This window comes from Microcaecilia unicolor, chromosome 1, assembly GCF_901765095.1.
Source record: "Microcaecilia unicolor chromosome 1, aMicUni1.1, whole genome shotgun sequence".
Taxonomy (NCBI): Eukaryota; Metazoa; Chordata; class Amphibia; order Gymnophiona; family Siphonopidae; genus Microcaecilia; species Microcaecilia unicolor.
In genome coordinates this window covers 644,454,518-644,482,394 of record NC_044031.1, presented here as the reverse complement: position 1 = coordinate 644,482,394, position 27,877 = coordinate 644,454,518, and the positions used below count along the sequence as shown (strand labels likewise).

Sequence of the window (27,877 nt, the reverse complement as noted above, 5' to 3'; positions counted from 1 at the left end):
TGATGGTTGTATCGCCTACCAGAAGGTGGAGATAGAGAACAGTGATCCTGGACGTCCAGCCCTTCAGCATATATCTCCAGCAGGTAGTGGATGGATTCCTGCTCCTGGGCCGTGTTGGCCAGTTGAGCCTGGGGTGGGGGTGGGGGGGGGGGGGGTGGTCAGAGGAGCCAGCTTTGAGGGCGTACTTGGTCTCCAGGTTCGTGCCTTACCCTGCAGTCCCCCCCCCCCCCCCCCCTTCTTTGAGAGCTTTCTAAGGGTTTCCTGACTGTACTACTCTGACCTTCCTCACAAAAAGGGGAAAAAGCTGTGAGTGCTGTTTGGACTGCTGGGAGTCCCCATGGCCATGGTCTGGTGGTTGAATGCTTCTTTTTCTTTGGCAGTTACTGCGGGTCATGCTTTTCAGGCAGCACAATGGCTGCGGAGACAGTGAAGCGCTGTTCCCGCTGCAGGAAGAGATGCTCTGCAACAGATTGTTTCAGCGCTGGTTTCACGGAGAGCTTAATTGCTGAGGGCACTTCGCTTCTCCCAACAGCGGAAATTCCCATGTGGACACTTTTGGTGCACATGCCATTTTGCCTGCCACCTCTGATGTGGATTCAGCCTCTGCTCAGCTGTCTGGGGATTTAGCGCGTGCTGCTGGCTTGTGAGTGGCAGCGCTGATAAGTACATAAGTAATGCCACACTGGGAAAAGACCAAGGGTCCATCGAGCCCAGCATCCTGTCCACAACAGCGGCCAATCCAGGCCAAGGGCACCTGGCAAGCTTCACAAACGTACAAACATTCTATACGTGTTATTCCCGGAATTGTGGATTTTTCCCGAGTCCATTGAGTAGCGGTTTATGGACTTGTCCTTTAGGAAACCATCTAACCCCCTTTTAAACTCTGCCAAGCTAACTGCCTTCACCACGTTCTGCGGCAATGAATTAGAGTTTAATTACGCGTTGGGTGAAAAAAAATTTTCTCCGATTTGTTATAAATTTACTACACTGTACATGGGCGTAGACAGGGGGTGGGGGGGCAATACCCCCCCAAACGACGACGAGGCGCCGCCACGCCAGTAGTTTAAAAAAAAAAAAAAAAAAAAGCAGGCACGCGCTCCTCTCCGTCCGCTTGGCTTCCCTGCCCTCTTTGTGTCCTGCCTTCCTCTGACGTCATTTCCTTTCAGGCTGGACGCAGACAGAGAGGGCAGGGAAGCCAAGCGGACGGAGAGGAACGTGTCCGTCTACCCCTCTCTCTTCCTCCCTCCCTCCCTCCGGCGCAGGCAGCAGTCTTTTCCAGCGTTCCTGGCAGCGGTAGCGTTGTACACGCTGCCTTCGGCTTTGCCCCGAAGTCTTCTCTTCAAGTTCCTGTTCCTGCATAGGTGGGAACAGGAACTTGAAGAGAAGGCTTCCGGGGCAGACCGAAGGCAGTGTGTACATCGCTACCGCTGCCAGGAACGCTGGAAAAGACTGCTGCCTGCGCCGGAGGGAGGGAGGGAGGAAGAGAGGGGGTAGACGGAGTCATGATCGTGGACCTCGCGGGGGGGCAACAGATGGAAGATGGCTGGGACTGGGAGGGGTGGGGAGCAGAGGGACGATGGATGGGACTGGGAGGGGTGGGGAGCAGAGGGATGGACCAGGAGATGGATGGGACTGGGAGGGGTGGGGAGCAGAGGGATGGACGAGGAGATGGATGGGGTGGGGAGCAGAGGAATGGACCAGGAGATGGCTGGGACTGGGAGGGGTGGGGAGCAGAGGAATGGACCAGGAGATGGCTGGGACTGGGAGGGGTGGGGAGCAGAGGGAAGGACCAGGAAATGGATGGGACTGGGAGTGTTGGGAGCAGAGGGAAGGACCAGGAGATGGATTGGACTGGGAGGGGTGGGGAGCAGAGGGAAGGAGCAAGAGATGGATGGGACTGGGAGGGGTGGGGAGCAGAGGGAAGATGGATGGGACTGGGAGGGGTGGGGAGCAGAGGGAAGGAGCAAGAGATGGATGGGACTGGGAGGGGTGGGGAGCAGAGGGAAGATGGATGGGACTGGGAGGGGTGGGGAGCAGAGGGAAGGAGCAGGAGATGGATGGGACTGGGATGGGTGGGGAGCAGAGGGAAGATGGATGGGACTGGGAGGGGTGGAGAGCAGAGGGATGGACCAGGAGATGGATGGGACTGGGAGGGGTGTGGAGCAGATGGATGGGACTGGGAGGGGTGAGGAGCAGAGGGATGAACCAGGAGATGGATGGGACTGGGAGGGGTGGGGGAGCAGAGGGATGAACCAGGAGATGGATGGGACTGGGAGGGGTGGGGGAGCAGAGGGAAGGAGCAAGAGATGGATGGGACTGGGAGCGTTGGGAGCAGAGGGAAGGACCAGGAGGTGGATGGCACTGGGAGGGGTGGGGAGCAGAGGGAAGGAGCAAGAGATGGAGGGGTGGGGAGCAGAGGGAAGATGGATGGGACTGGGAGGGGTGGGGAGCAGAGGGAAGATGGATGGGACTGGGAGGGGTGGGGAGCAGAGGGATGGACCAGGAGATGGATGGGATTGGGACAGGTCAGGCACAGCAGAGGGAAGGAACAGGAGATGGATGGGACTGGGAGGGGTGGGGAACAGAAGATGGATGGGACTGGGAGGGGTGGGGGAGCAAGAGATGTATGGGACTCGGAGGGTGGGGAGCAGAGGGAAGCCTACTGGAAAGAAGACACTGCATAAAACAGAAGACACTGGGACCAAAGCGAATAGAAAAACTAAATGATCAGACGACAAAGGTAGATAAAAGTATTTTATTCAGAATTTATTAATTAAAATGTCAGCTTTTTGAAATGTGCATCTGTGATATTTTGCCTGTAAATTTCAATTCCTTCCTCCATATTAGCATATTCATTTGCATATGTATATATGCAAATGAATATGCTAATATGCTCCGGCCATCTTTTGCCCCCCCCCCCCCCCAAATGAAACAAACTACGCCTATGACACTGTAGTTTCATCGCATGCCCCCTAGTCCTAGTATTTTTGGAAAGCGTGAACAGACGCTTCACATCCACCTGTTCCACTCCACTCATTATTGTATATACCTCTATCATGTCTCCCCTCAGCCGTCTCTTCGCCAAGCTGAAAAGCCCTAGCTTCCTTAGTCTTTCTTCATAGGGAAGTCGTCCCATCCCTGCTATCATTTTAGTCGCCCTTCGCTGCACCTTTTCCAATTCCACTATATCTTTCTTGAGATACGGCGACCAGAATTGAACACAATACTCAAGGTGCGGTCGCACCATGGAGCGATATAGCGGCATTATAACATCCTCACACCTGTTTTCCATACCTTTCCTAATACCCAGCATTCTATTCGCTTTCCGAGCCGCAGCAGCACACTGAGCAGAAGGTTTCAGTGTATTATCGACGACACCCAGATCCCTTTCTTGGTCCGTAACTCTTAACGTGGAACCTTGCATGACGTAGCTATAATTCAGGTTCTTTTTTTCTCACATTAAACATCTGCCATTTAGCCGCCCAGTCTCCCAGTCTCGTAAGATCCTTCTGTAATTTTTCACAATCCTGTCGCGAGTTAACGACTTTCAATAATTTTGTGTCATCAGCAAATTTAATTACCTCACTAGTTACTCCCATCTCTAAATCACTTATAAATATATTAAAAAGCAGCGGTTCTAGCACAGACCCCTGAGGAACCCCACTAACTACCCTTCTCCATTGTGAATACTGCCCATTTAACCCCGCTCTCTGTTTCCTATCCTTCAACCAGTTTTTAATCCACAATAGGACTTTTCCTCCTATCCCATGACCCTCCAATTTCCTCTGTAGCCTTTCATGAGGTACCTTGTAAAACGCCTTTTGAAAATCCACATATACAATATCAACCGGCTCGTCTTTGTCCACATGTTTGTTTACTCCTTCAAAGAATTGAAGTAAATTGATCAGGCAAGTTTTCCCCCCACAAAAGCCGTGCTGACTCGGTCTCAGTAATCCATGTCCTCGGATGTGCTCTGTAATTTTGTTTTTAATAAGCCTCGCAGGTCTATAATTTCCCGGATCTCCCCTGGAACCTTTTTAAAAAATGGGCGTTATATTGGCCACCCTCCAATCTTCTGGTACCACGCTCAATTTTAGTGATAAATTGCATATCACTAGCAGTAGCTCCGCAAGCTCATTTTTCAGTTCTATCAGTACTCTAGGATGAATACCATCCGGTCCAGGAGATTTGCTACACTTCAGTTTGCTGAACTGCCCCATTACGTCCTCCAGGTTTACCGTGAAGTCAGTAAGTTTCTCCGACTCATCCGCTTGAAATATCATTTCCGACACCGGTATCCCACCCAAATCTTCCTCGGTGAAGACCAAAGCAAAGAATTCATTCAATCTCTCCGCTACGTCTTTGTCTTCCTTGATCGCCCCTTTTAACCCTCGGTCATCCAGCGGCCCAACCGATTCTTTTGCCGGCTTCCTGCTTTTAATATACCGAAATTTTTTTTACTATGCTTTATTGCCTCTAATGCATCTTTTTTAATCCCTCTTGGCCTTCTTTATCTGTGCCTTGCATTTGCTTTGACACTCCTTATGCTGCTTCTTGTTGTTTTCAGACCGTTCCTTCTTCCATTTTCTGAAGGCATTTCTTTTAGCCCTAATAGCTTCCTTCACCTCACTTTTCAACCACGCCGGCTGTCTTTTGGAGTTCCGTCTTTCCTAATTTGTGGAATATGTTTGGCCTGGGTCTCCAGGATGGTATTTTTGAACTGGCCTCAGGGATAGCTGCGGGGTCAGAGCTGGCTGGAGAATTTCCTGCCCAGATTTGTTTTGATTATGCATTAAGCTTATTAATTGAAGCGGTCTTGCCCACAGCAGCCAGCTCTCTTGCCAGAGGAGCGTGAGCCAGGAGGAACAGGTTGACCCCTTGACCATCTAGATTTTTCACCAAGACAAGCTGCTGGCCCTCATTTCAGGGGCCTTGAAGACGTTGAATATTTGGGCAAGGAGTATGGGAGAAAAGGTAGCCTCCATGACACAGGGCTGCGGCCGAAACAAAGTCTTCAGGGCAAAGCCAAGTCTCGGTTAGGGCAAGCAGATGAAGAGTGCGAGAGAGAGTTCATGGATATAGGAAAGTTTTGTTTTGTTTTTTTTTTTTGTTGCAGACAGAGCACATGAGAGGCAGGGAAGAAGGGAGGAGAGGAACAGAAATTAGATTTGAGACATCATGATGTGACCTGATGTTGAGGACCAGGATTGGGATTGATGTCACCAGCGGAGAGAGCAAGAGTATGGAGTAGGAGAGATATGACTATAACGATGAAGGCGAGATATACCCGGATAGAATGGAGATGGTTGAATGGTAGGAAGGAAATGTTGAAGGTTGAGAGTTGAGAAGACTTAAATGGTGAGATGATGAAAGGCGTTTTGACCATGCTCTCCCTCTGCGTTTTCTTCTGCACTGGCTTCCCATTAAAGACCGTGTTTCCTTTAAAATCTGTTCATTGACTCATAAGATAATATGGGGAAGCCCCTGCTTATATGAAAGACTTGATAGATCTGCCCACCATAAATGCTTCAGTGCCTGCACGATCCTACCTTAATTTACACTATCCAAGCTGCAAGCATGTCAAATATAAATTACTCTTCACCTCAACCTTCTCCTACGTCAGGATAATGCGCGGGGTATAAATGTACCGAAATAAATAAAGCAGAAGGTGGGCAATGTGTTCTGCAGTACGCTGAAGCCATAAGAAGTAACTGGGAGAAAATACAAAATGTATAGAGAAAATGCTCAGGCACGCAGCACCTTGAGCAAAGGCCAAGGAGAATGCCAAAATGGACAAGTTTTTTTTTTTTTTTTTTTTTTTTTCAGCAGAAGAAAAGAGCTTGAGACAGCAGGTTTGAACACTCTACTGCAGCCCTGGCCAAAGGCGGCGTTCCTTTGTCTTAACACCATGGCCCTTAATCAGGTGGATCCTTCACATAGGGCATCACCTGGGACCAGTATTTTTGGTGGCTTTGGATTGGCCACACTGTCCTTGTTAGTGGAGGCACCCTTTTCCAGTGGTGCTGGATCTCCTGCTTCAGGGACAGGTTCTAATGAAGGATCCCTCCCACTTTGGTCTTAAGGCCTGGCTCTTGAGGGGTCTAGACTGAGAAAGAAGGGCTATTCGGGTGCGGTGATAGCCAGTTTTCTTCAGGCATGGAGATGGTCTACTACCTCTGCATATGCCCGAGTGTTATGGACTTTTGAGGCGTGGCGCATGTGGTTGTCCTTGAAGATGTCAGTAGTGCATATGTTGGTCTTTGCAGGAAGGTTTGTAGAAGGGTTTGGCCTACAAGTCCCTCCGGGTTAAGGTTGTGGTGTTGGCCTGTTTCCAGGGACAAGTCCTTCTCTGGTGGCGCATTCTGATGTGGTGCAATTTTTGAGGCACATTTCATTTCTGGCCTCCGCTTTACCGTCCCTGCCCACCTTGGAACTTGGTGCTGGGTGCGGTGCAGAAAGCTCCATTTGAGCCACTCCACCTCGCGTCCGATAAGGATCTTACCCTGAAGACAGTGTTTCTGGTGGCAATTTCTTCCACTCGGGTGTCTGGGATCCTTTTCTTCAGTTTTCAGTCAGGTGTGACATTGCGGACAATGCCGTCCTTTCTGCCGAAGCTTCTTTTTCGGCATTTCATATAACCAGCCTCTGTTTCTTTTCTTGTTTCAGAGGGAGGAGATTCCGAAGGATTTTGCTCAGTAGAGGCTGTTGATGATCGTCAAGTGCTGTTCAGGTGTTTTCAGATGCATAATGACTTCCATTGTTCGAATCACCTCTTTGTCTTTCTGTCTGGTCTAGAGACTTGCACGGTAATGGGGTTCCTGCAGGGTTCCCATGGAAATGTACACTGCACTTGTGCCAGCCTCTGTTATCGAGTACCAAGTTCTTTGAGTACTGTCTCCTCCTCCTCCAGAAAATGGAAGTTTAAAAAAACAAACCCAAAACTTAAATGATTGGATGTGTTGAGTGACACTTAGATAGTGAGTCCAGCTGTGATGAACTAGGGTGAATACCGGGCAGACTTGTATGGTCTGTGTCTCGTTTGACAATCTGGTTTAGGATGGGCTGGAAAGGGCTTAGACAGCAACTTTAGTGGCTGGAACATCAGGACGGTGCTGGATAGACTTTCCAGCTTATTTTCGAAAGAGAAAAACACCTATAGTGCGACCTAAATCGGGAGATAGACGTTTATCTCGCAAAGGCGCCCAAATTAGTATAATCGAAAGCCGATTTTGGGAGTTTCCAACTGCACTCTGTCGTGGAAACGAATAAAGTTGACGGGGGCGTGTTGGAGGCGTGGTAGAGGTGGAACTGGGGCGTGGTTATCGGCCGAGGAGAGATGGGCATCTTTAGCTGATCGGAGGAAAAAAGGCGTTTTTACGGCGATTTTGGGTCACTTTTTGGACCCCCTTTTTTTTTTTTTTTTTTTTTTACGAACAAGTCCCAAAAAAGTGCCCCAACTGCCCAGATGACCACTGGAGGGAATCGGGGATTACCTCAACGGACTCCCCCAGTGGTCACTAACCCCCCTCCCACCAAAAAAACCCCACTTTACAAACTTTTTTTCCAGCCTCTATGCCAGCCTCAAATGCCGTACCCACCTCCATGACAGCAGAATGTGTTCGATCCTCTCACAGCCTTTCCCTGGGTCAGATGTGGCTCTCAGGTGCAGTACAGGGTCACATCAGCATTGCATTGTGGTGGGTGTAGGATATTGGGCTCCGTGATTTCATTAGCTTGTATTAGTCTCATGATGTTGGTAGTTTGTAGGCTCTTCTCCCATGGTGCTTTCCCCCTGCCTACTGCGTCAGAGTGTGCCCTGTTGTGTTTTCTGTTGTAGTCCATGTGGTGGTGGCCATTTTTGTAAGCCAGTTTTAGTTCCCTTTCCTGTGTTAGCCACGTTAGACAACTTAGTTCTTACCTTGAATGTGGCTGAAAGAGGGCATTGTACAGCATTCTGCCAGCTCTGACCTGCTAATCTCACTACCAGGGAGACTCGTTGCCTTTGGTGGGGCACAACCTCTGATCTGCAGTTAACTGTGAGTAAGCGTGCTTATTCCAATAAAGGACGTTTTCGGAGAGATTAGTCTTCAGGTGTAAACTGGTATGCCAATGTTATACAGCAGCAACAAGTCCTAGAGGCCTGCGTGTATGCAGGTCCCTGGAGCACTTTTAGTGGGTACCGCAGTGCACTTCAGCCAGGTGGACCCAGGCCCATCCCCCCCTACCTGTAACAATTGTGCTGGTAAATGGGAGGCCTCCAAAACCCACTGTACCCACATGTAGGTGCCCCTTCACCCCTAATAGCTATGGTAGTGTTGAACATTTGTGGGTAGTGGGTTTTGGGGGAAGGGGTTGGGAGCTCAGCACCCGTGGTAAGCGAGCTATTCATGTGGGAGCTTTTTCTGAAGTCCACCGCACTGACCTAGGGTGCCCAGTTGGTGTCCTGGCATATCAGGGGGGCGAGTGTACTACGAATCGTGGCTCCTCCCATGACCAAATGGCTCAGATTAGGACGTTTTTGAGCTGGGTGTTTTTAGTTTCCATTATGGCTAAAAAAAAAACAAACGCCCAGCTCAAAAACGTCCATTTTTTCGAAAATACGGTTCGGCCCGCCCCTTCACGGACCCGTTCTCGGAGATAAACGCCCATGGAGATAGGCGTTTCCGTTCGGTTATGCCCCTCCACATAATCTTGTTTCCCGAAAATGAGAAGACAAATAGGCTGGACAACTCCAGCAGTTGGAACAGAAGGATAGGGCCAGGCGACTTCATGGTCTATGCTTCAAAAATGCCGAAGAGAGACCATAATTAAGTATATAATATCACGTTCATTGTTTTATTATGAATTGATAATGAGCGTGACTATTGGGCAGACTGGACTGTTTAGGTTTTTATCTACTGCCACTTACTATGATACTATTAATTCTCCCATTCTGATGTGCAGACCTTGGCTCTGACACAGACACAAGCATCAGATGTCACCTAACCTACTGGCGTGTGCATATGGTGACCTCTCAGCACACAGTGCCAGTGAATCAGACAAGTCTTGCATGTGTGCACCAGAGTGTTCCAAGTTCCAACTTCTGTTCCTTCCTTGCCTGTAGTGCTGCGACTCTATCCCAGAGACTGAGAGCCGACCAGAATTTTTTTTTTCTATGTACCATTAAATTCTTGTGGGGATGGGTTACATTCCTGAGGAGATAAGTAGGGACGGGTAAGATTTCTGTCCCTGTGCAGCTGTCTAGTCTGGACCCCAGCTGGGTTTGGCTGCATCTAAAGAGACTATAGCTCAGTTGCTTCTGTGTATCTCTTGATGGGTCGGTCCCCGCCTGAGGAGTTACGGGCACAGTCTGCGTCTTGGGGAGAGACTACTGTGCTGTTCCTAGTGGAGATTTGTTGGGCAGCTTACTTGGTATTAGAGACATTCCTTTTCAAAACATTATAGGATCGATTTGTAGCCATGCAGAGCGATGTGCTGTCATGGGGAGTGGCAGCTTCCCACCAGTTCCTGGATTCATCTGCTGCTGAGGTTAAGGAAGGTAAAATTGGGTCCTACCTGATTTTCTTTCCTTTAATCGCAGCAGATGAATCCAGGATCCTCCCTGATCTGCCACGCTCTTAGGGTTTTTCCTCACAATAGTCTCTCTTAGATACAGTGGTTTCTCAAAAAACACAAAAGGGACAAAAAGCGGACAAGTTTTGGCACAAGTTCTTTGGTTGGCTGTTGCTGTTTTGTGAGGGAGGTTTGCATTTTCTTCTCTTCTGCTTTGTGATGCAACTATACTGAAGGGCTGAGGGACTGGACGTCCAGGATCATTGCTTTCTTGTTGGCAGGCGGATACAACCCACGAGTTCCTGGATTCATCTGCTGCGACTATAAAAGAGAAAATTATCAGGTAGGACCTAATTTTACCTTCTGCACTGTTCCAGTGGTATGGGATCTGCATTGTTGGCTTTACCATGGGAGTTGTGGCCTGTAAGTCGGTACTATTGTGATTAGAACCTATATAAATCCACCAGCAATCTTGATACTTGATTTGGATTTTAGCTGTTACTCCTGTGAGTAAGAATGCTGTGACAAATTCTTAATAAATCTTTGTGACCTGTTTTTATGGAACTTTTTGGTTTTTCTTGCAAGACAGATTCTTATGCCAATTCACATGTGATTTTTATGCTTTCGCCTTGTAGCAAACATTGACACAACATGTCCTCCGACGTCGTGAGAGTGAACGGTACAGATGTCACAACCAGTGCCCCTGACCGAACGGTTATTAACATCACCATAAACCAAGGCTCATCCCTTGCGTACCTGATGGAGTCTGTGAAGTCTCTGGGTAATGGTATTGGATCTCTGGGAGCCAAAACAGTATCTGTACCTAGAATTACCGTATCCAAGGGCGAGCAGAAAGCGCTTGGAGTAAGTGATTATCTTCTCACCCATTGAAAATATGGGTAGGGTATTGCGCTTGAGTATATAAAATTTAAAGCTTTTCTTAAAGCTCATTACCTATACTGTACCCAAGATCATATTTAACAGTCTATGGAGATTATAGCTTGACCTTGAGGCTTATTCTGGGGTGGGCAATATAACTCTTGGAATGAGAACAGAACTGTGAAACTGAAACCAGGTTCAGATCGCATTACTGGCACCATCTTGCTCGGTGAGCTTACAAACCTCTTTATAAGGGAATGGGAATTGCACAGTGGAGATTTGGGGGAAGTGAAAGCGAGAATGCATTTATCACTTGTTCGTTTTAATAGTGGGCATGGAAGGGGAAAGATATGGGGTTTTAGCTAATGCATGTTCTTCAATGTAATGTGAAACAGTATTTTTCTGCCCTCAGGGGGGGTTATCTGTATCCAGGGCCGCTTTAACCACCTATGGCTCTAGGCAAACTTAGTCCCTGCCAAAAAAAAGAAAAAAGCAAAAATGCCATGCCAATGATGTATATGCTGGCTGTTCTGTCAGAAAAAGGAAGTCCTGGCTGTTCTCTCAGAAAGAGGAAGTCCATGTCAGAAAGGGGCTACACAGCAGAGCCATTGGCTCTGTGCCCTGCAATTTTAAGCAATTAAACACTAAGCTGCATACACATCTATGGAAACAATTCAACTGTATTTAAAGACCCCTCAAGAGGCAATGCCTCAATTTAAAACACAATCGGACACAATTCTGCTGTATTGACAACCACCTCGACACACATCAGATCCTGCAAAATCTTCTAAAGCCCTCTCGGTAAGGCCAACACACACCCTCCATAACAAAACACTATGCACAAACTTGTACAAAAACCACATTTAGAACCTTATCGTACCGTAACACCACTAACTTCCAGGACTCAAGTGTCAACCTTACCCATGCTATGGATCTCTATACAGAACCTACATACTAGCAGAGCACTTCACCTTTGAAACATGCACAAATCAGACCCTCAACAAATTTGAAACAAGGGACTACAGATAACTAATAGTTGAAGGCAAAAGATTTAGCTGATGTGTCTTAAGTCAGACCCTGCATAAAGCAGAGAAAAATGGAAACTGAAATAAAAGATTTCAAAGATGTTCATTTCCAAAATCTGACACACTCAAAATAAAAATGATTTTCTATCTTTGAGAATTTTTTTTCCCATTCACTTTGCTCCCAGTGTCTCCTTTTCTGCTTCTTTTTTTTTTCCCTGTCTTTTTGCAAGGTTTCTGTCCATTTGACATTCCATCTGTCTTCCCACTGCATTCCTATTTGTTCTAACTAGCCTTTCCATCCTGTATCCTTCAGTGTCACCATAGCATCTCCATCTGTCTCTATCTTCCCCCATGTTCAACATCTGCTCTGTGTCCTTATCTACCCCTTTTCAGTATTACACCCTCTGCATCCCAATCCTTGTAAATAAGTATTGCAATACTGGGACAGACCAAAGGTCCATCAAGCCCAGCATCCTGCTTCCAACAGTGGCCAATCCAGGTTACAAGTACCAGGCAAGATCCTGAAACAGTAAAATACATTTTATGCTGCTTATCCTAAAATAAGTGGATTTTCCCCAAGGCTTACAGACTTTTGTTTTAGGAAGCTATCTAAGCCTTTTTTTTTTTTAAACCCTGCTAAACTAACTCCACTAAGCTAACTGCTTTTACTATATTCTCTGGCAATGAATTCCAGAGTTTAATTACACATTAAGTGAAGAAATATTTTCTCTGATTCGTTTTAAATTTTACTACTTTGTGGCTTCATTGCATGCCCCCTAGCCCTAGTATTTTTTGGGAAAGAATACATTTTCACGCCTATCTGTTCCACTCCCCATTTTTGTTTTCCATTCCTTTCCTAATACCTAACATTCTATTTGCTTCTTTTGCCACCACTGCACACTGAGTGAGGAATTCAATGTATCAACATATACGCCTAGATCCCTTTCCTGGTCAGTGACTCCTAATGTGGAACTTTGGATTATGTAGCTGTAGTTTGGGTTCCTCTTTCACACATACATCACTTTGCACTTCCTCACATTAAATGTTATCTGCCATTTGGATGCCCAGTCTGGTAAGGTCCTCTTGTGATTTAACACTTTGAATAACTTTGTGTCAGCAGATTTAATTATCTCAGTAGTTACTTTCATCTCTAGATCACTTATATGTTAAAAAGCAGTAGTCCCAGCATAGACCCCTGGGGAACCCCACTACCCTTCTCCATTGAGATTACTGACCATTTAACCCTGTTTTGTATCTTTTAACCAATTTTTAGTCCACAATAGAACACTACCACCTATCCCGTGACTCTCCAGTTTCCTCTGGAGTCTTTCATGAGGTACTTCGTCAAATGCCTTTTGAAAATCCAGATACACAACATCCCCGGCTCACCTTTATCCACATGTTCACCCCTTCAAAGAAATGTAATAGATTGGTGAGGCAAGATTTCCCTTCACTAAATCCATGCTGACTTTGTTTCATTAATCCATGCTTTTGAATATGCTCTGTAATTTTTGTTCTTTAGTCTCGACCAGTTCTGCCTGCCTCTTTTCTCTCTGTTTAACCCCACATTCAGCTTACCCCTTCCCTTGTTCACACACACTGTAGCCAGCATCTCCTAACAGAAGGAATGCAAAACCTGTGAGGTTTTTATTAAACCTCATAAGTTTGCTATTGTTTTTAATAGTGATAGCAATTGTCTTGCTCTGGCCAATATAGCGGCAAGCTCCACCCACTGCTTTCAGCCCAGATAATGGGCAAGATATGTGCCTGTCATTAAATATTAAATCTCCTTGCTCAGAGGGAAGGCTCCGATGCCTACAGTCTGTCTTAATTGCTACCATGGCTAAGTCACCAAAGACGCTTAAAAAAAAGTATGGAGGGCCATAAGGAAGGGGGGACTAGGAGGAAGGTTAGGGATAGATGTGGAATTCACTGGGGGTGGAGAGAGAGAGTCTGGGCTTAAATTTTAGCAATGGGCAATTGTGGACTGTGCTCCCTATCCAGGGGCCCAGGGCAGCTGCCCCTTTTGCCCATTGGTCAAAGCGGCCCTGTTTGTATCTGAGCCAAAATGGGATTTGAACCAGACTCCCGTCAGCCCGCTGCTCCAAACTGTTAGACTACTCGCATACTAAGGAGCAGCCAAAAAATGTAAAAGGAAAAGGCTTGAGAGACTTGCCTGCAAGGGATAGTGTACAGGTTTCCTGGAGTAACTTGATATTGAAATGGACAAGTATGGGAATAAGGTTTGAAAGAGATTCATATTGGTAATTACACCCTGCTTCAGGAAGAGGCTGCAGAGTTTTGTCTTGTATTTGGAGTCTGGTATAAGTCTCGCATGTCTGAGCATTCCTGAGACCAAAATGCAGTTTACTTGGAGTGCCAGCAGGTTAAAGAAATTCACCTAAATTGCAGCAGGTACCTTAGAGTCAAAGTAGAAACAAAACGTGGGCAGATTGGCTGGCTGTTTTCTCAAAAAGGAACCGGTTAAAATCATTGCAGATCAGAAATATTTTCTTCCCAAGATAAAATGAAATGGGTGGTTTAATGGACAAATGCTGACTTTAGGAAGAATGATTCCACACAAATGAAAAGGACTGTTTTAGAAGGTCCTGGAACACTAGGCCCTTGATGTACCTGCTGACTTGGGAATGTTAAAAGCGAGAATTTTAGTAATTCTTTTTGTCTTCACTATTACAGGTAGTGCAGATAATTGTTGGCAGTATCTTCTTTGCCTTTGGAATTCTCATTTGCTTTGTGCCCTCCAATCCATTAAATTGGAATGGAGTCCTCTTCTGGACTGGTATCCCGGTGAGTATTCAAAATGCTGAAGTTGTTTATTTGAAAATTGAGCCGATTTTAATCCTGTCAGTAGAAATCTGGTAGCATGGTCAGACAAAAAATGTCTAATGTTTACACATTTCCACCAGTCTGTTGCTTAGGAGGTTCAGGGGCTGATCCTGAATATCACAGCTGGTGGTGGTGTCCTGTCTCATAGCTCTTGTTAGGATTTTAGATAGTCCTGGGGAGGAGTCAGCTGTCTTGGTACATGTGGGTACCAATGACATAGGAAAATGTGGGAGAGAGGTTCTGGAAGCCAAATTTAAGCTCTTAGGCAGAAAGCTCAAATCCAGATCCTGTAGGGTAGCATTTTCTGAAATGCTACCTGTTTCAAGCACAGGGCCCAAGAGACAGGCAGAGCTCCGGAGTCTCAATGCGTGGATGAGACGATGGTGCAGGGAGGAGGGTTTTAGATTAGTTAGGAACTGGGCAACATTCTGGGGAAGGGGGAGCCTATTCCGAAAGGATGGGTTCCACCTTAACCAGGGTGGGACCAGGCTGCTGGCATAGACATTTAAAAAGGAGATAGAGCAGCTTTTAAACTAGAAATGGGGGAAAGGCCAACAGTCGCTCAAAAGCGCATGGTTCAGGATAAGGTATCTTTCAAAGATACCACCAAAACAGGGAAGATAGGGTATCCTGATAGGTTGCACAAGAGACCATAGTAGATCAGGTGTCCCTAAATAAAATCAGACACAAGATTGCAAATTAGTACTGTCAAAGTACTAAGCATGATGTAAATAGGAGCAACAAACACAGTTCAAAATGTCTATGTGAATGCCAGGAGCCTAAGAAATAAGATGGGAGAGTTAGAATATATTGCACTAAATGAAAAATTAGATATAATAGGTATCTCTGAGACCTGGTGGAAGGAGGATAACCAGTGGGACACTGTCATACCGGGGTACAAATTATATCGTAGTGATAGGATGGATCAAATTGGTGGAGGGGTAGCATTGTATATTAAAGAGAGCCTTGAATCAAATAGATTGAAAATTCTGCAAGAAACAAAACACTTCTTGGAATCACTGTGGATTGAAATTCCATGTGTAAAGGGGAAAAGGATAATGATAGGAGTGTACTACCTACCGTCTGCCCGGCCAGGATGAACAGACGGATGCAGAAATGCTAAAGGAAATTACGGACGCAAACAAACTGGGCAACACAATAATAATGGGTGATTTCAATTACCCCGATATTGACTGGGTAAATGTAACATAGGGACACGCTAGGGAGGTAAAATTCCTTGATGAAATCAAGGACAGCTTTATGGAGCAGCTGGTACAGGAGCCGACGAGAGAAGGAAAAATTCTAGACCCACTCCTTAGTGGAGCGCATGATCTGGTGCGGGAGGTAATGGTGCTGGGGCTGCTTGATAACAGTGATCATATGATCAGATTTGATATTAGCTTTCAAGTATACATAGGAAATCAAATACGTTAGCATTTAACTTTAAAAAAGGAGACTATGATAAAATGAGAAGAACGGTGAAAAAACTTAGAGGAGCGACTGTGAGGGTCAAAAATTTACATCAGATGTGGATGCTGTTCAAAAACACCATCCTGGAGGCCCAGGCCAAATATATTCCGCGTATTAAAAAAGGAGGACGGAAGACCAAACGACAGCTGGCGTGGTTAAAAAGTGAGGTGAAGGAAGCTATTAGAGCTAATAGAAAATCCTTCAGAAAATGGAAGAAGGAACCGACTTAAAATAATAAACGGCATAAGGAATGTCAAAGTCAAATGCTGATAAGGAAAGCTACGAGGGACTTCGAAAAAAAGATTGCGTTCGAGGCTAAAACACTTAGTAAAATTTTTTTAGATATATTAAAAGCAGGAAGCCAGCAAAAGAATCGGTTGGACCGCTAGATGACCGAGGAGTAAAAGGGACGATTAGGGAAGTCAAAGCCGTAGCGGAGAGATTAAATGAATTTTTTCTTCGGTCTTCACTGAGGAAGATTTGGGTGGGATACTGGTGCCGGAAATGGTATTCGAAGCTGACAGTCGGAGAAACTTAATGAATTCTCTGTAACCTGGCGGATATAATGGGGCAGTTCTACAAACTGAAGAGTAGCAAATCTCCTGGACCGGATGGTATTCATGCCAGAGTACTGATAGAACTGAAAAATGAGCTTGCGGAGCTATTAGAAATATGTAATTTATCCTTTAAAATTGAGCGTGGTACCAGAAGATTGGAGGGTGGCCAATGTAATGCCGATTTTTTTTTTTATTTTAAAAAAGGTTCCAGAGGAGATCCTGGAAATTATAGACTGGTGAGTCTGACGTCAGTGCCGGGCAAAATGGTAGAGACTTAAGAACAAAATTACAGAGCATATTCAAAAGCATGGATTAGTGAGACAAATTTAAAGTCAACATGGATTTAGCAAAGGGAAATCTTGCCTCACCAATCTACTACATTTCTTTGAAGGGGTGAACATGTGGATAAAGGGGAGCCGGTTGATATTGTGTATCTGGATTTTCAGAAGGCATTTGACATAGTACCTCATGAAAGACTCCAGAGGAAATTGGAGAGTCATGGGATAGGAGTTAGTGTTCTATTGGTGATTAAAAACTGGTTAAAAGAGAGAACAGTGAGTAGGGTTAAATGGTCAGTATACTCAATGGAGAAGGGTTGTAAGTGGGGTTCCCCAAGGCTCTGTGCTGGGACCGCCTCTTAACATATTTATAAATGACCTAGAGATGGGAGTAATTAAATTTGCTGATGACACAAAGTTATTCAAAGTCGTTAAATCATGGGAGGATTGTGAAAAATTACAAGAGGACCTTATGAGACTGGGCGTCAAAATGGCAGATGACGTTTAATGTGAGCAAGTGCAAAGTGATGCATGTGGGAAAGAGGAACCCAAATTATAGCTATGTCATGCAAGGTTCCACGTTAGGAGTCAGTAACCAAGAAAGGGATTTTAGGTGTCATCGTTGATACATTGAAACCTTCTGCTCGGTGTGCTGCTGTGGCTAAGAAAGCAAATAGAATGCTACGTATTAGGAAAGGAATGGAAAACAAAAATGAGGATGTTATAATACCTTTGTATCGCTCCATGGTGCGACCGCACCTCGAATATTGTGTTCAATTCTGGTCACCGCATCTCAAAAAAGATATAGTGGAATTAGAAAAGGTGCAGAGAAGGGCGACGAAAATGATAAAGGGGATGGGACGACTTCCCTATGAGGATAGGCTAAAGCGGCTAGGGCTCTTCAGCTTGGAGAAAAGGTGGCTGAGGGGAGATATGATAGAGGTCTATAAAATGAGTGGCGTTGAACAGGTAGATGTGAAGCGTCTGTTCACGATTTCCAAAAATACTAGGACTAGGGGGCATGCGATGAAGCTACAATGTAGTAAATTTAAAACGAATCGGAGAAACTTTTCTTCACTCAACGTGTAATTAAACTCTGGAATTCGTTGCCAGAGAATGTGGTAAAGGCGGTTAGCTTAGCGGCGTTTAAAAAAGGTTTGGACGGCTTCCTAAAGGAAAAGTCCATAACTCGTTATTAAATGGACTTGGGGAAAATCCATTATTTCTGGGCTAAGCAGTAAAACTTTGTACATTTTTGGGATCTTGCTGGGTATTTGTGACCTGGATTGGCCACTGTTGGAAACAGGATGATGGGCTCGATGGAGCTTTGGTCTTTCCCAGTATGGCAATACTTATGTTGCTGGACTCTGCCACAAAGAGAATTGACGGTGTACTTGGGTGCCTTGGCATGTAACCCCTCCTGGATTTCTCCTATAATAAGGGGATGTGACAGAACAGTTGAACCTGCAGAATTGCCTTTATTGATTCTTGAGTGTACTTCCCTAGTTTGGCCAGCAGGTGATGCATGGTATGTTTTTTAATCTGTTAGAACTAACCTTTCCCTTCTTTTAGTTAACACAGATAAAGGAAATGCCTGTAGTAATGTAATCAGTTTTTAGAATGTTGTTCTGGGCTCTGGTTGGCCTGAAATTACTCAGTAGTATTAGCTGTTGCGCCAGTCCTAGCTAGGAAGAAAAGTGTAGGATCTCTTTGAGGCACAGTGAACAATTATGTCCCGATCTTCCCAGGTACTTTCTAGAAAGTAAACAAATGTTTAGTTTTCTGGTTTTCCATTTTTTCAGCTGATTGCACATTTTCTGTCCACTGTTCAAGTTCTGAAAGTACACATTTGTTTGTTCACCCTGCCTGTCTGGGCTCAGAAAAAGAATCCTAGTGGTTTGTGTGTTGGGAACTGAGACCACTGGGAGTGTGGCCCAGTAACCTAGAAATCACTGGGGATAATTTGAGAGTGGGAGACTTCGCTCAGGAGTGGTTGTGACCCAGTTGGTGGGAGGAGGGTGCTAGTATAGAGCACAAGCGGCAGGTGCAGGTAGACCTGAGCTGTGGTGGGGATAGACCCTCTAAGTGGCCATGGAGTAACACCAGGCGAGTGGCTAGGCATTTCGTGACGGGTTCATGAAGTACCAAGGCTAAATCTTACTCCAGTGGTGCTCTTTGGAGCAGGAAGAAGATTCTCCTTCAGGGCTCTCTGGTAGTGACTTCATTTACATTCTCCAGTAACGAGACCCCTGCTGGTGGTGGTGTGGGAAATATAGCTTCTGATCTTCTCTCAGCATTCCTTCCTGGAATCCCTTCTGGAATTTAGGTCCCCCTGGGAATGATGGTGGGTTCCCCTTTCATAGGGCACCTAGTGACAATTTTTTTTTTTTTTAACCATAATAAGAACAATGCAGCAAGTCACAAATAAAACAATGAGAAATAGCAGTGCAAATGTATACAAACCTTATCCAGAAAAGCTACAATATATAGCCAAATAAGTAATTCTATATGTAAAACCAACAGTAAAGAGATCTGTACTCTTAACAGCACCTTAATACAATGGCTGGGTGAACTAATGCCCTACAGCAGTGTTTCCTAAGTCTGTCCTGGAGTACCGTCTTGCCAGTGAGGTTTTCAGGATATCCACAGTGAATATGTATGAACACTGCCTCTATTATAATATTATTATTATTATTAACATTTGTATAGTGCTATCAGACGCACGCAGCGCTGAACACCTGACATAGAGAGACAGTCCCTGCTCTGTAGAGCTTATTATATGTAAATCTCTTCATGCATATTCATTGTGGATATCCTGAAAACCTTACTGGCAAGGGGTACTTCAGGACCCACTTAGGAAACGCTGCCCTACAGATTCACTACCAATTTTCTTGTTTTAACTGTCTGAGATGACACTTTTTTTTTTTTTTTCCAGCTGGAACAAGCAGTTCTCCCCCCCCCCCCCCCCCCCCCGGGGGGTGGGGACAGTGTGTTAGATTCTCTCATAGCTGGTGGAACTCTAGTCCAGACATTATCATATGGAAACAAGAATGAAACTGCCCAATATACCATGCCAGGAAAAAACCATGGTGCCACTTGCAAGCCATTGCAGGCCTGGAGACAGGAGGTCTATGTCCCCTTTTCCAGCTCCTTCCTCTCCTACAAACTTCTCTGACTAACATAAACCACAAGACTGAACCAGTGGTAGGAATGCAGCTACAAGCCCCTAACTTCTGGATTGGGCTCTTCCAGTTTTCCAGAAAACTTTCTCTAGCACTGGTGAGGAGCTGATGCCAGCACTGCTTTGCGAGATGTCGCCTTCGATGCAGAGGGACAATTTCTAGCTGAGGTGTGTAGGGAGGTAGGAGGAAAGTCAGCAATATGGTACTGGTGGTCTAATGGAGGGAGAGTTAAAGGTAAAAATACAGTAGTCTGCTTAATATACTCTGATACAGATTTTTATTGGGATTTATTAACCACCTTTATGAAGAGATTCACCCACAGGACTTATAATCTCATTAACAGCATAGCAATGCTGTACTAGAGAATGACACGGGGACGGGGACAAACTTTGTCCCCGTCATTCTCTACTTTGAAGCCTGTTAATGAAATGGACCGTTAACTGTGTTTGTGATGCAGACAATGATATTTTGATCTTTTTGGGAAAATGGGCAAACATGCTGGCCACAACTAGCAAAATTTTGCATGGGGGGGTGGGGGAGCCAAAGCAAAAGTTGGCTCAGGGCGCCACATTTCCCTGAGCTAGCCCTGTTTAGCCTTCCCAAGAATCTGGTACTGGTACCTTTTGGTCATTCATCCCCCTTCATTGTTTTGGTTGCCCTTCTCTGTACTCTAGTTCTGCTACCTTTCCAGATACATGTGGAGGGAGACACAATAAGATTTGTTTGCCTTATTCTCGTACTTTCCTAATTCCCACTATTGTTGACTTTCTTAACTGAAATCTCTATCAGTATGTAACAGCAATGTATGGTCCGTGATGATATCTAGATCTTCTTTTTTTTTTTTTTTTTTTTTTTTTTTTTTTCTAGATGGCAATCCCTAATGTGGAACCAAGTGTTGTGTAGTTTGCTTTGTTCTTTCCCTATGTGCATCACTTTGCATTTGTTTTAGTGAAACTTTATGCTGTTCAATCCTTGTCCTGCAAGATCCCCCTGCAGTTTCTCAGTTTACATGTAACTTAATAACTTTGAATAATTTTGTCATCTGCAGACTTTAAGACCTCACTCATTGTTCCTCTTTACAAATAATTTTGTAAACTGCACAAGCCCAATAAGAACTTTAAACATTGGAGAGGATAAGTCGCATGTAAACTTAAATCCAGCAGAACAGGGAACATTATTGCATCCATCCTGTTAACTCCTGAATCTCCTTGTGCACAAGTGTATAGTGTTGCACACACTGGTTTTGCTTACAATGTACTTCTTTTTTGTTCCTTTCACAGTTCATACTGTCTGGGGTAGTTTCAGTTCTCACTGAGAGGCGTCCAACCCGCTGCTGGGTGAGTAGATGTGCAATTAAAGATGTGTAGTTTGCCTTAACATTCTACTGAGGTTCTTCCCTCCCCCCCCCCCCCCCCCATACCCTTATATTTAAATCTTTTTTTTTTTTTATTATCATTGAGAATAACAAAAACATAACTTTCATATGACAGTCCACAAAGCTCTTGTATCATATTTTCTCCCTCTCCCCAGCTTACCCCCTAACTCCTCCCTTCCCCCCTTCTACTACTTCCCAACCCGCCTATCTACCCCCCCTCCCCCCTAAATTGAACAGGATACAAATACAGCAGGAATACAATATTACATATTCAATATCTGGCTTCTCGCTTCAGAGGGCATTGTGCTCAGGAATGGGCTCCATCTGTCCATAAATAGTTCAAACTCTTGGTGAGGCTTCTCTCTGGCCTGTAATCGTTCCATTCTCATCAAGGTTATCATCTGAGTTCTCCATATCTGTATTGATGGGCCTTTTACTTCAAGCCAGTCAATCAGGATCGTTTTCTTAGCCATCATAATAGCTCTTTTCACAAATGCTAGATATCCTTTAGGTCCAGGTCGGCTAATCTCTGGTTTGCCGAACAGCAGCAGTGGCGAGTATCTCCATTTTGCTTTCCACAAAGATTCTACTTGACTGAGCAATCTGGACCAAAACTGAGCAGCTCTCGGACAACTCCAAAACATATGTCCCAGAGTTGCTCCATCCCCTTTGCATTTAGGGCAGGCACCATCTGGGGACAATCCCATATGAAAAGCTCTTCGGGGTGGAACAAAAAGCCGCAGCGCAAATCGATACTGGAGCTCCCATAGGTCTGCCCAAGTCGTCATCTGCTTTAGAGATAGAACGTGTTCCTGAAAAACACGGGCTGTTAACTGTATTGGTAGGTCTTTTTCCCATTCTTTGGCATATTTGGCATAGTCTAATTCCAGCTTAGTATCCTTAATGTGCCTGTGATGGTAGAGCAACGGTACCTTCTGCTGAGAGTTTAGGGAGAGCGCTGAGGGTAGCTCCTCCTGCACATCTTCTGTTAACGCCTCCCAGGGGAGACTCGATATAGTGTTTTATTTGCCAGTAAAACAATTGGTCTTTTGGTCCTAACAGCTGTGAGTTCTGTAAGGTTGTGTAAGATTGCAGCTTCCCCTCTTCTGTTATGATGTGTTGTAGAAAAATCACTTCTTCTTTCCACCTACTAAATATTCTGTAAATAAGTCCTGGTGGGAAAGCTGGGTTGCCACAAAGCGGTAACAAAGGGGTTACTTTATGAGAGAAATGGTGAAGTTTGCAGATCCACCGCCATGTTTTTTGGGCTGTAGGTAGTATATGAGAGGCCATCAATATTGGTGAGATTTTACATTTCATACCATGCAGTAGGCTACTAAAGTGGTATGGTCTAAACAACTCTAGTTCGATCTTGGTTGCTGAGAAGTCTGTAGTGCCTCTAAACCAGTCATTTAAATGTCTCATGGCACTTGCTATAGTAAGGGATCTGATGTTTAATAAACCCATTCCTCCGTATTCTTTTGGAGTGCAAACCATAGCAAGGGGCAACCTCGGCCTCTTTCCTCGCCACAGGAATTTTGTCAGCACTGAGTTCAATTTTTTCTCATCTGTACCTTTCAAGTACAATGGTAACATTTGGAATACATACAGCCAGCAAGGTATTATCATCATGTTAAACAGGCCTATTCGCCCTACGAGCGAGATGGGCAGCGTCTGCCATTGTGCCAGTTTTGTCATTGTCTCTGAAAGCAAGGGTTGAATATTGAGGTCGTAAAGCTTATTCAGGTCTTGTGAAATCCGCACCCCTAAGTATTTAATCTCTACCCCTGTTTTCAACTGGCTCCCCTCCGTCTTCCACTTCCCCACTCCCAGAGGGTACACTTGGATGATAGAGGATTTCTGTAAGTTTATCTTAAATCCCGAGATATCCCCAAAACATGTGGTTCTCTGAATCAGGGTACGCACTGATTTCTCTGGGTTGGTTGTCACTATCAGTAGATCATCAGCAAAGGCCATCACCTTAACCCTCTCTCCTCCCACTTCTACACCTGTAATTCCCTCTTCTTTAGTCAGGGTTCTTAAGAGGGGCTCGACAGCTAGCAAGAATAATGCTGGGGATAGAGGGCAGCCTTGTCTGGTCCCCCACCAGATGGGAAACTGTGGGGTACGCACCCCATTGACCAATACCGCAGCTGTTGGGTGTGTATATAAAGTTTGGATGGCTTGATAAGCCCACCCCTGTATCCCTGTGTATTGGAGTGCTGCAAATAAATACTCCCAGTTTACGCTATCAAAAGCTTTTTCAGCATCTAGGCTGATCAGTGCAGCTTTTATCTGTTTTTGTTGACAGTGTCCTATAGCAAGTAATAAACGTCTAACATTCACTACCGAATGTCGATTGCGCACGAACCCTGCCTGTTCAGATCCCACCAAGCGGGGAATATATAGGTGCAGTCTATTTGATAGCAACTTAGCTAGTATCTTAATGTCTACGTTTATTAAGGAGATTGGCCTATATGAGTCTGCATATGTCTCTGGTTTCCCTGGTTTTAAAATTAAGGTGATCAAAGCTTCATTTGCATGCGGCGGAAAGCATTGTCGAGTCACCGCATCTTCAAGGAAATCTTGTAGGGCTCCTAATACTGAGGGTCCCATTAACTTAAAGAACTCGCCAGTGTACCCATCAGGGCCTGGAGCGGAGTGTGATGGTAAAGATTTGATGATTGTTTGTAACTCTTTTGCTGTTATGGGGCTTTCTAACTCATTCGCTTCCTCTTTAGTCAGCTGAGTCATGCCTGCCTTACGAAAATAGGCCTGCATTTCGCTCATGACTGGGGTTTGCCCTTGTTTATACATTGTGCTAAAGAAATTGTGGAAGACCTGCGCCACCTTCTCCCTCTTATATTGTGGAGTTCCTTCTTTGTCCTTTACCACTGTGATTACCCGCGTTCCACCCCTGCGTTTAACTAGTCGGGCTAAAAGGGTCCCTGTCTTGTTACCGAATCTTTTAAGATTATATTTCCTGAGGACTAGTGCTTTTGCGGCTCTTTCTTGAAGTAGTGTGTTTAATGCTATTTGAGCCACCTGCATTTGTTCCTTACTTTGGTTGCTGGGGGTCTGAATAAATCTGCGTTTCGCTTTTTGAAGTTTTTTTTCCATGTTTATAATGGCCCCTGTCATTCTTTGTTCGCGCCCACTTACGTATGCAATTATCTCCCCCCTGAGAACTGCTTTTGCCGCTGGCCAAAATATGGCAGGGCGGTTCTTGTACTCGCTATTAAATTTTTCATATTCTTCCCATCTTCCCTGCAAGAATGTCCTAAAATCCAAGTTCGTGGCTAGGTAGGATGGGAAGCGCCAGCCCGCAGCATTATGGTCACTATCTGGGGTCCTTAGGTCAGCCCAGACCATTGCATGGTCCGAGATTTCTTCTGGGCCGATTTTCACTGTCTCTATTTGTGTGAATATCTTCCTATCAATTAATATGTAGTCTATCCTGGATAAATGTGTGAAGTCTCGCTCTTCCGGATGTAATGTCCTCCATGCATCTACTACATCTAGCTCCTGCATAAAATGGTGTAGTGCTCTCGCTTGTGGTCCCCCTCGCGCTGCGTGCCTTGGGATTGAACAGTCTAACAGAGGGTCTGCTACTAAATTAAGATCTCCCATTAGTATTACAGGCAAGGATTTGTAAAGTGTGCATGTACGAGTTATACAGTCATAGAATGTCTTGTCATATATGTTTGGTCCATACACCGCTATCACTAGGTATTCTTTATGGTGTAACCAGAGATGTATTATCACAAACCTGCCTTGGGGATCCTTGTCCACCAACTGTGATTTGGCTATCAGCCCCTTCCTAAGCAGGATAGCTACACCTCTTTTCCTCCCTTCAGCTGATGCGGAATGTACTTCTCCCACCCAACCTTGTTTCAGTTTTTGGTGTTCCTCTGGGGACAAGCGGGTTTCTTGCAAGCAGACCACATCCGCTTTGTGCCTCTTTAAGGCTGAGAGAATCTTAGTTCGTTTTATCGGCGTGGTGACTCCCCCCACATTCCAGATCAAGAATCTTGTGATTGTATTTCTAGCCATAAGATATATTTAATAGCTCTTTATAACAGTCGTATATATCATTTGGGGACCCTGGTTCCCAGCTCACCCGGGTCCTCCTGTTTCTCTCACAAAGGTCGCCCTCTGCTGCTTGCTCTTCTTCATAAGTAACACTCCTCCTCTGAATACCATGTCGCACTTTCCCATCGTTACCTAAGCCCCTTCCCTGTGACAATGCCTCCCTGCTCCTGCCCGACACACTTTCCTCCCCCCCTACCCACCCTCCCTCCCTTCCCCCCTGCCGTCTTCCTCCCCCTCCCATGGACCCCATACTCTCGTTCCCGAATATCGGTTAGGAGAGAAAAGGTCTAAAGATGGCGGGCTCCCTCTCCCCCCCTTAACTGTGTTAATCAAACATTCCGTTATAACTTATTTGTCATTAACTTCTATTCATACATGCTTTGTATACATACTGACATTCACTTAAACTCCATCTGATATAATTGGTTAGACTGTAATTTTGAGTGCAGTCCTGCTTCTCGGCTAAGTCAGTCTCCGTGTGAGATTTGGCCCCGTTGTGAAGTAGGCCATCAACCTTGTCCTGGGCTCACTGCATTATCATATTTTAATCCTGTTTGCGCTTCTTGGGGGGTTGCAAAGGTTCTCCAGGATCCCTCTATTTGCACCTTCAGTAGCGCTGGGTACAAAAGAAGAAAACGCTGTTTGTTTTCCACTAGTCTTCTACAGATGGGGCCAAAGGCTCTTCTTTTTTCTTGTACCGCTAAAGAATAGTCTTGGAACACCTTTATTGGTGACCCCTCGAGTTCCATAGTGTCCCATTTTTGCCGGGCCCCTCGCAGTATTTACTCTTTATGAATAAAGTTGTGAATTTTGATAATCACTATTCTCGGCCTGGTTCTTGTGTTGTTCTGCCTTCCTAGGCGATGCGCTCGCTCCAAGCAGAGCGGCCCTGCGCTATCTGAGAGCGCGAATTCGTTCTTTAGCCAGCGTTCTAATTGGGTGAGTAAGGAGCGGTCTGGGATCGATTCTGGGACTCCTATTATTCTTAGGTTCGATCTCCTAGATCTGTTCTCCAGATCGTCCACTTGTTGGGTTAAGGCGCCGAGTTCCCGCTGCAATTCTTTAACTACGGTTTCTCTGGCCGTCTCAGCGTCCTCGATGTCTGACACCCGCACTTCTAATTCCCCAGTTCTACGAACCGTCTCATCGAGGCGGGTTTCCATCCCGGCCAGCTGGTCAGACAGTTTTCTGAATTGTGGTGCCATCGCTGTCTGTATCACTTCCGTAAGCTGTTGCAGCTGGTCAGCATTAAATGTTGTAGAGGCCTCTGGTTTCGGGCTCGCCGCCATCTTGCCTTCGATCTGGCCTCGTTGTTTTTCCGGCTCCTTTTTTACTGTTCTGTTCGGCATTATTCTGCTTTCCCGCACTACAAAGGGGTCCATAAACGTTGAGTCTATGCGATTCTTAAGGTTTTTCCCGGTAATTCGTTGCTATAACGGGGTTGTGGGAGAGGGCGGCCCGAGAGAGATTAGAAACGCGTCTTCTTCCCTCTCAATCCATCACGTGACCCTCCCCCCATACCCTTATTACGTGACACTGAGGGGCATAATCGAACGCGAACGCCCATCTCCATGGGCGTCTATGTACGTGAAAGGGCGGGATAGACCGTATTTTCGAAAACAAAAGCCGGTCCATCTTTTTTTTTCGATAATACGGTTTGTGCCCGGCAAATGCATCGGATATGTGCGGATTTGAGCTGGGCGGTTTCGTTTTTCAGCAATTAATGGAAACCGAAGACGCCCAGATCAAAAATGAACAAATCCAAGGCATTGGGTCGTGGGAGGGGCCAGGATTCGTAGTGCACTGGTCCCCCTCACATGCCAGGACACCAACCGGCACCCTAGGGGGCACTTGTAAAAGGTAAGGAAAAAAAAAGGTAAATACCTCACAAGTCCATAGCTCCCTTGCTGAGCCTCCCAAATCCCCTCCCCCCCCCCCCCCCCCCAAACCCACTGCCCACAACTGTACACCATTACCATAGCACTTATGGCTGAAGGGGGGCACCTAGATGTGGATACAGTGGGTTTTGGGGTTTTTTGGAGGGCTCAATATTAACCACCACAAGTGTAACAGGTAGGGGGGGGGGTGGGCCTGGGTCCACCTGCCTGAAGTCCACTGCACCCACTAACAGCTGCTCCAGGGACCTGCCTACTGTTGTGATGAAGCTGAGGCTGGCATAGAGGCTGGAAAAAAAAGTTGTTTAAAATTTTTTTTTTTTTTTGGGTGGGAGGGGGTTAGTGACCACTGGGGGAGTCGGGGTGGTCATCCCAGATTCCCTCTGGTGGTCATCTGGTCATTTAGGGCACTTTTTTGGGACTTGTTAGGGAAAAAAAGGGTCCAAAAAAAGCGACCTAAATTCACGCTAAAAACAGCCTCCAACACGCCCCCATCAACTTCGTTCGTTCCCGCGACGGAGTACAGTTGCAGGCGCCTAAAATCGGCTTTCGATTATACAGATTTGGGTGCCTTTGCGAGATGGGCGCCCATCTCCCGATTTAGGTCGAAATCTGGGCGCCCATCACGGCTGACTGTGTTTCAGTTGTGATGCATTTGAAAAAATGGCAATTTTTCAATCTTGGCGACTTGGCATCAGACCGATTCTGTTGGCAGAATCCAACCC

The 27,877-nt window shown here is 45.6% G+C and overlaps 1 protein-coding gene across 2 annotated transcripts in view; it reads left to right on the top strand.

Moving 5' to 3' along the window:
- The window catches only part of LOC115482310 (transmembrane protein 176B-like), a 220,363-nt gene that overhangs the window by 13,379 nt on the left and 179,107 nt on the right, over positions 1 to 27,877 (top strand). The window contains exons 2-4 of one of the 2 annotated variants that reach the window (XM_030222022.1): positions 10,188 to 10,416; positions 14,154 to 14,264; positions 21,071 to 21,127. The exons of the other annotated variant lie outside the window; for it this stretch is intronic. Coding sequence (XP_030077882.1) covers positions 10,204 to 10,416; positions 14,154 to 14,264; positions 21,071 to 21,127 — 381 coding nt within the window. The 5' untranslated portion in view covers positions 10,188 to 10,203. The remainder of the gene's footprint in view (positions 1 to 10,187; positions 10,417 to 14,153; positions 14,265 to 21,070; positions 21,128 to 27,877) is intronic. 2 annotated transcript variants of the gene reach the window in all.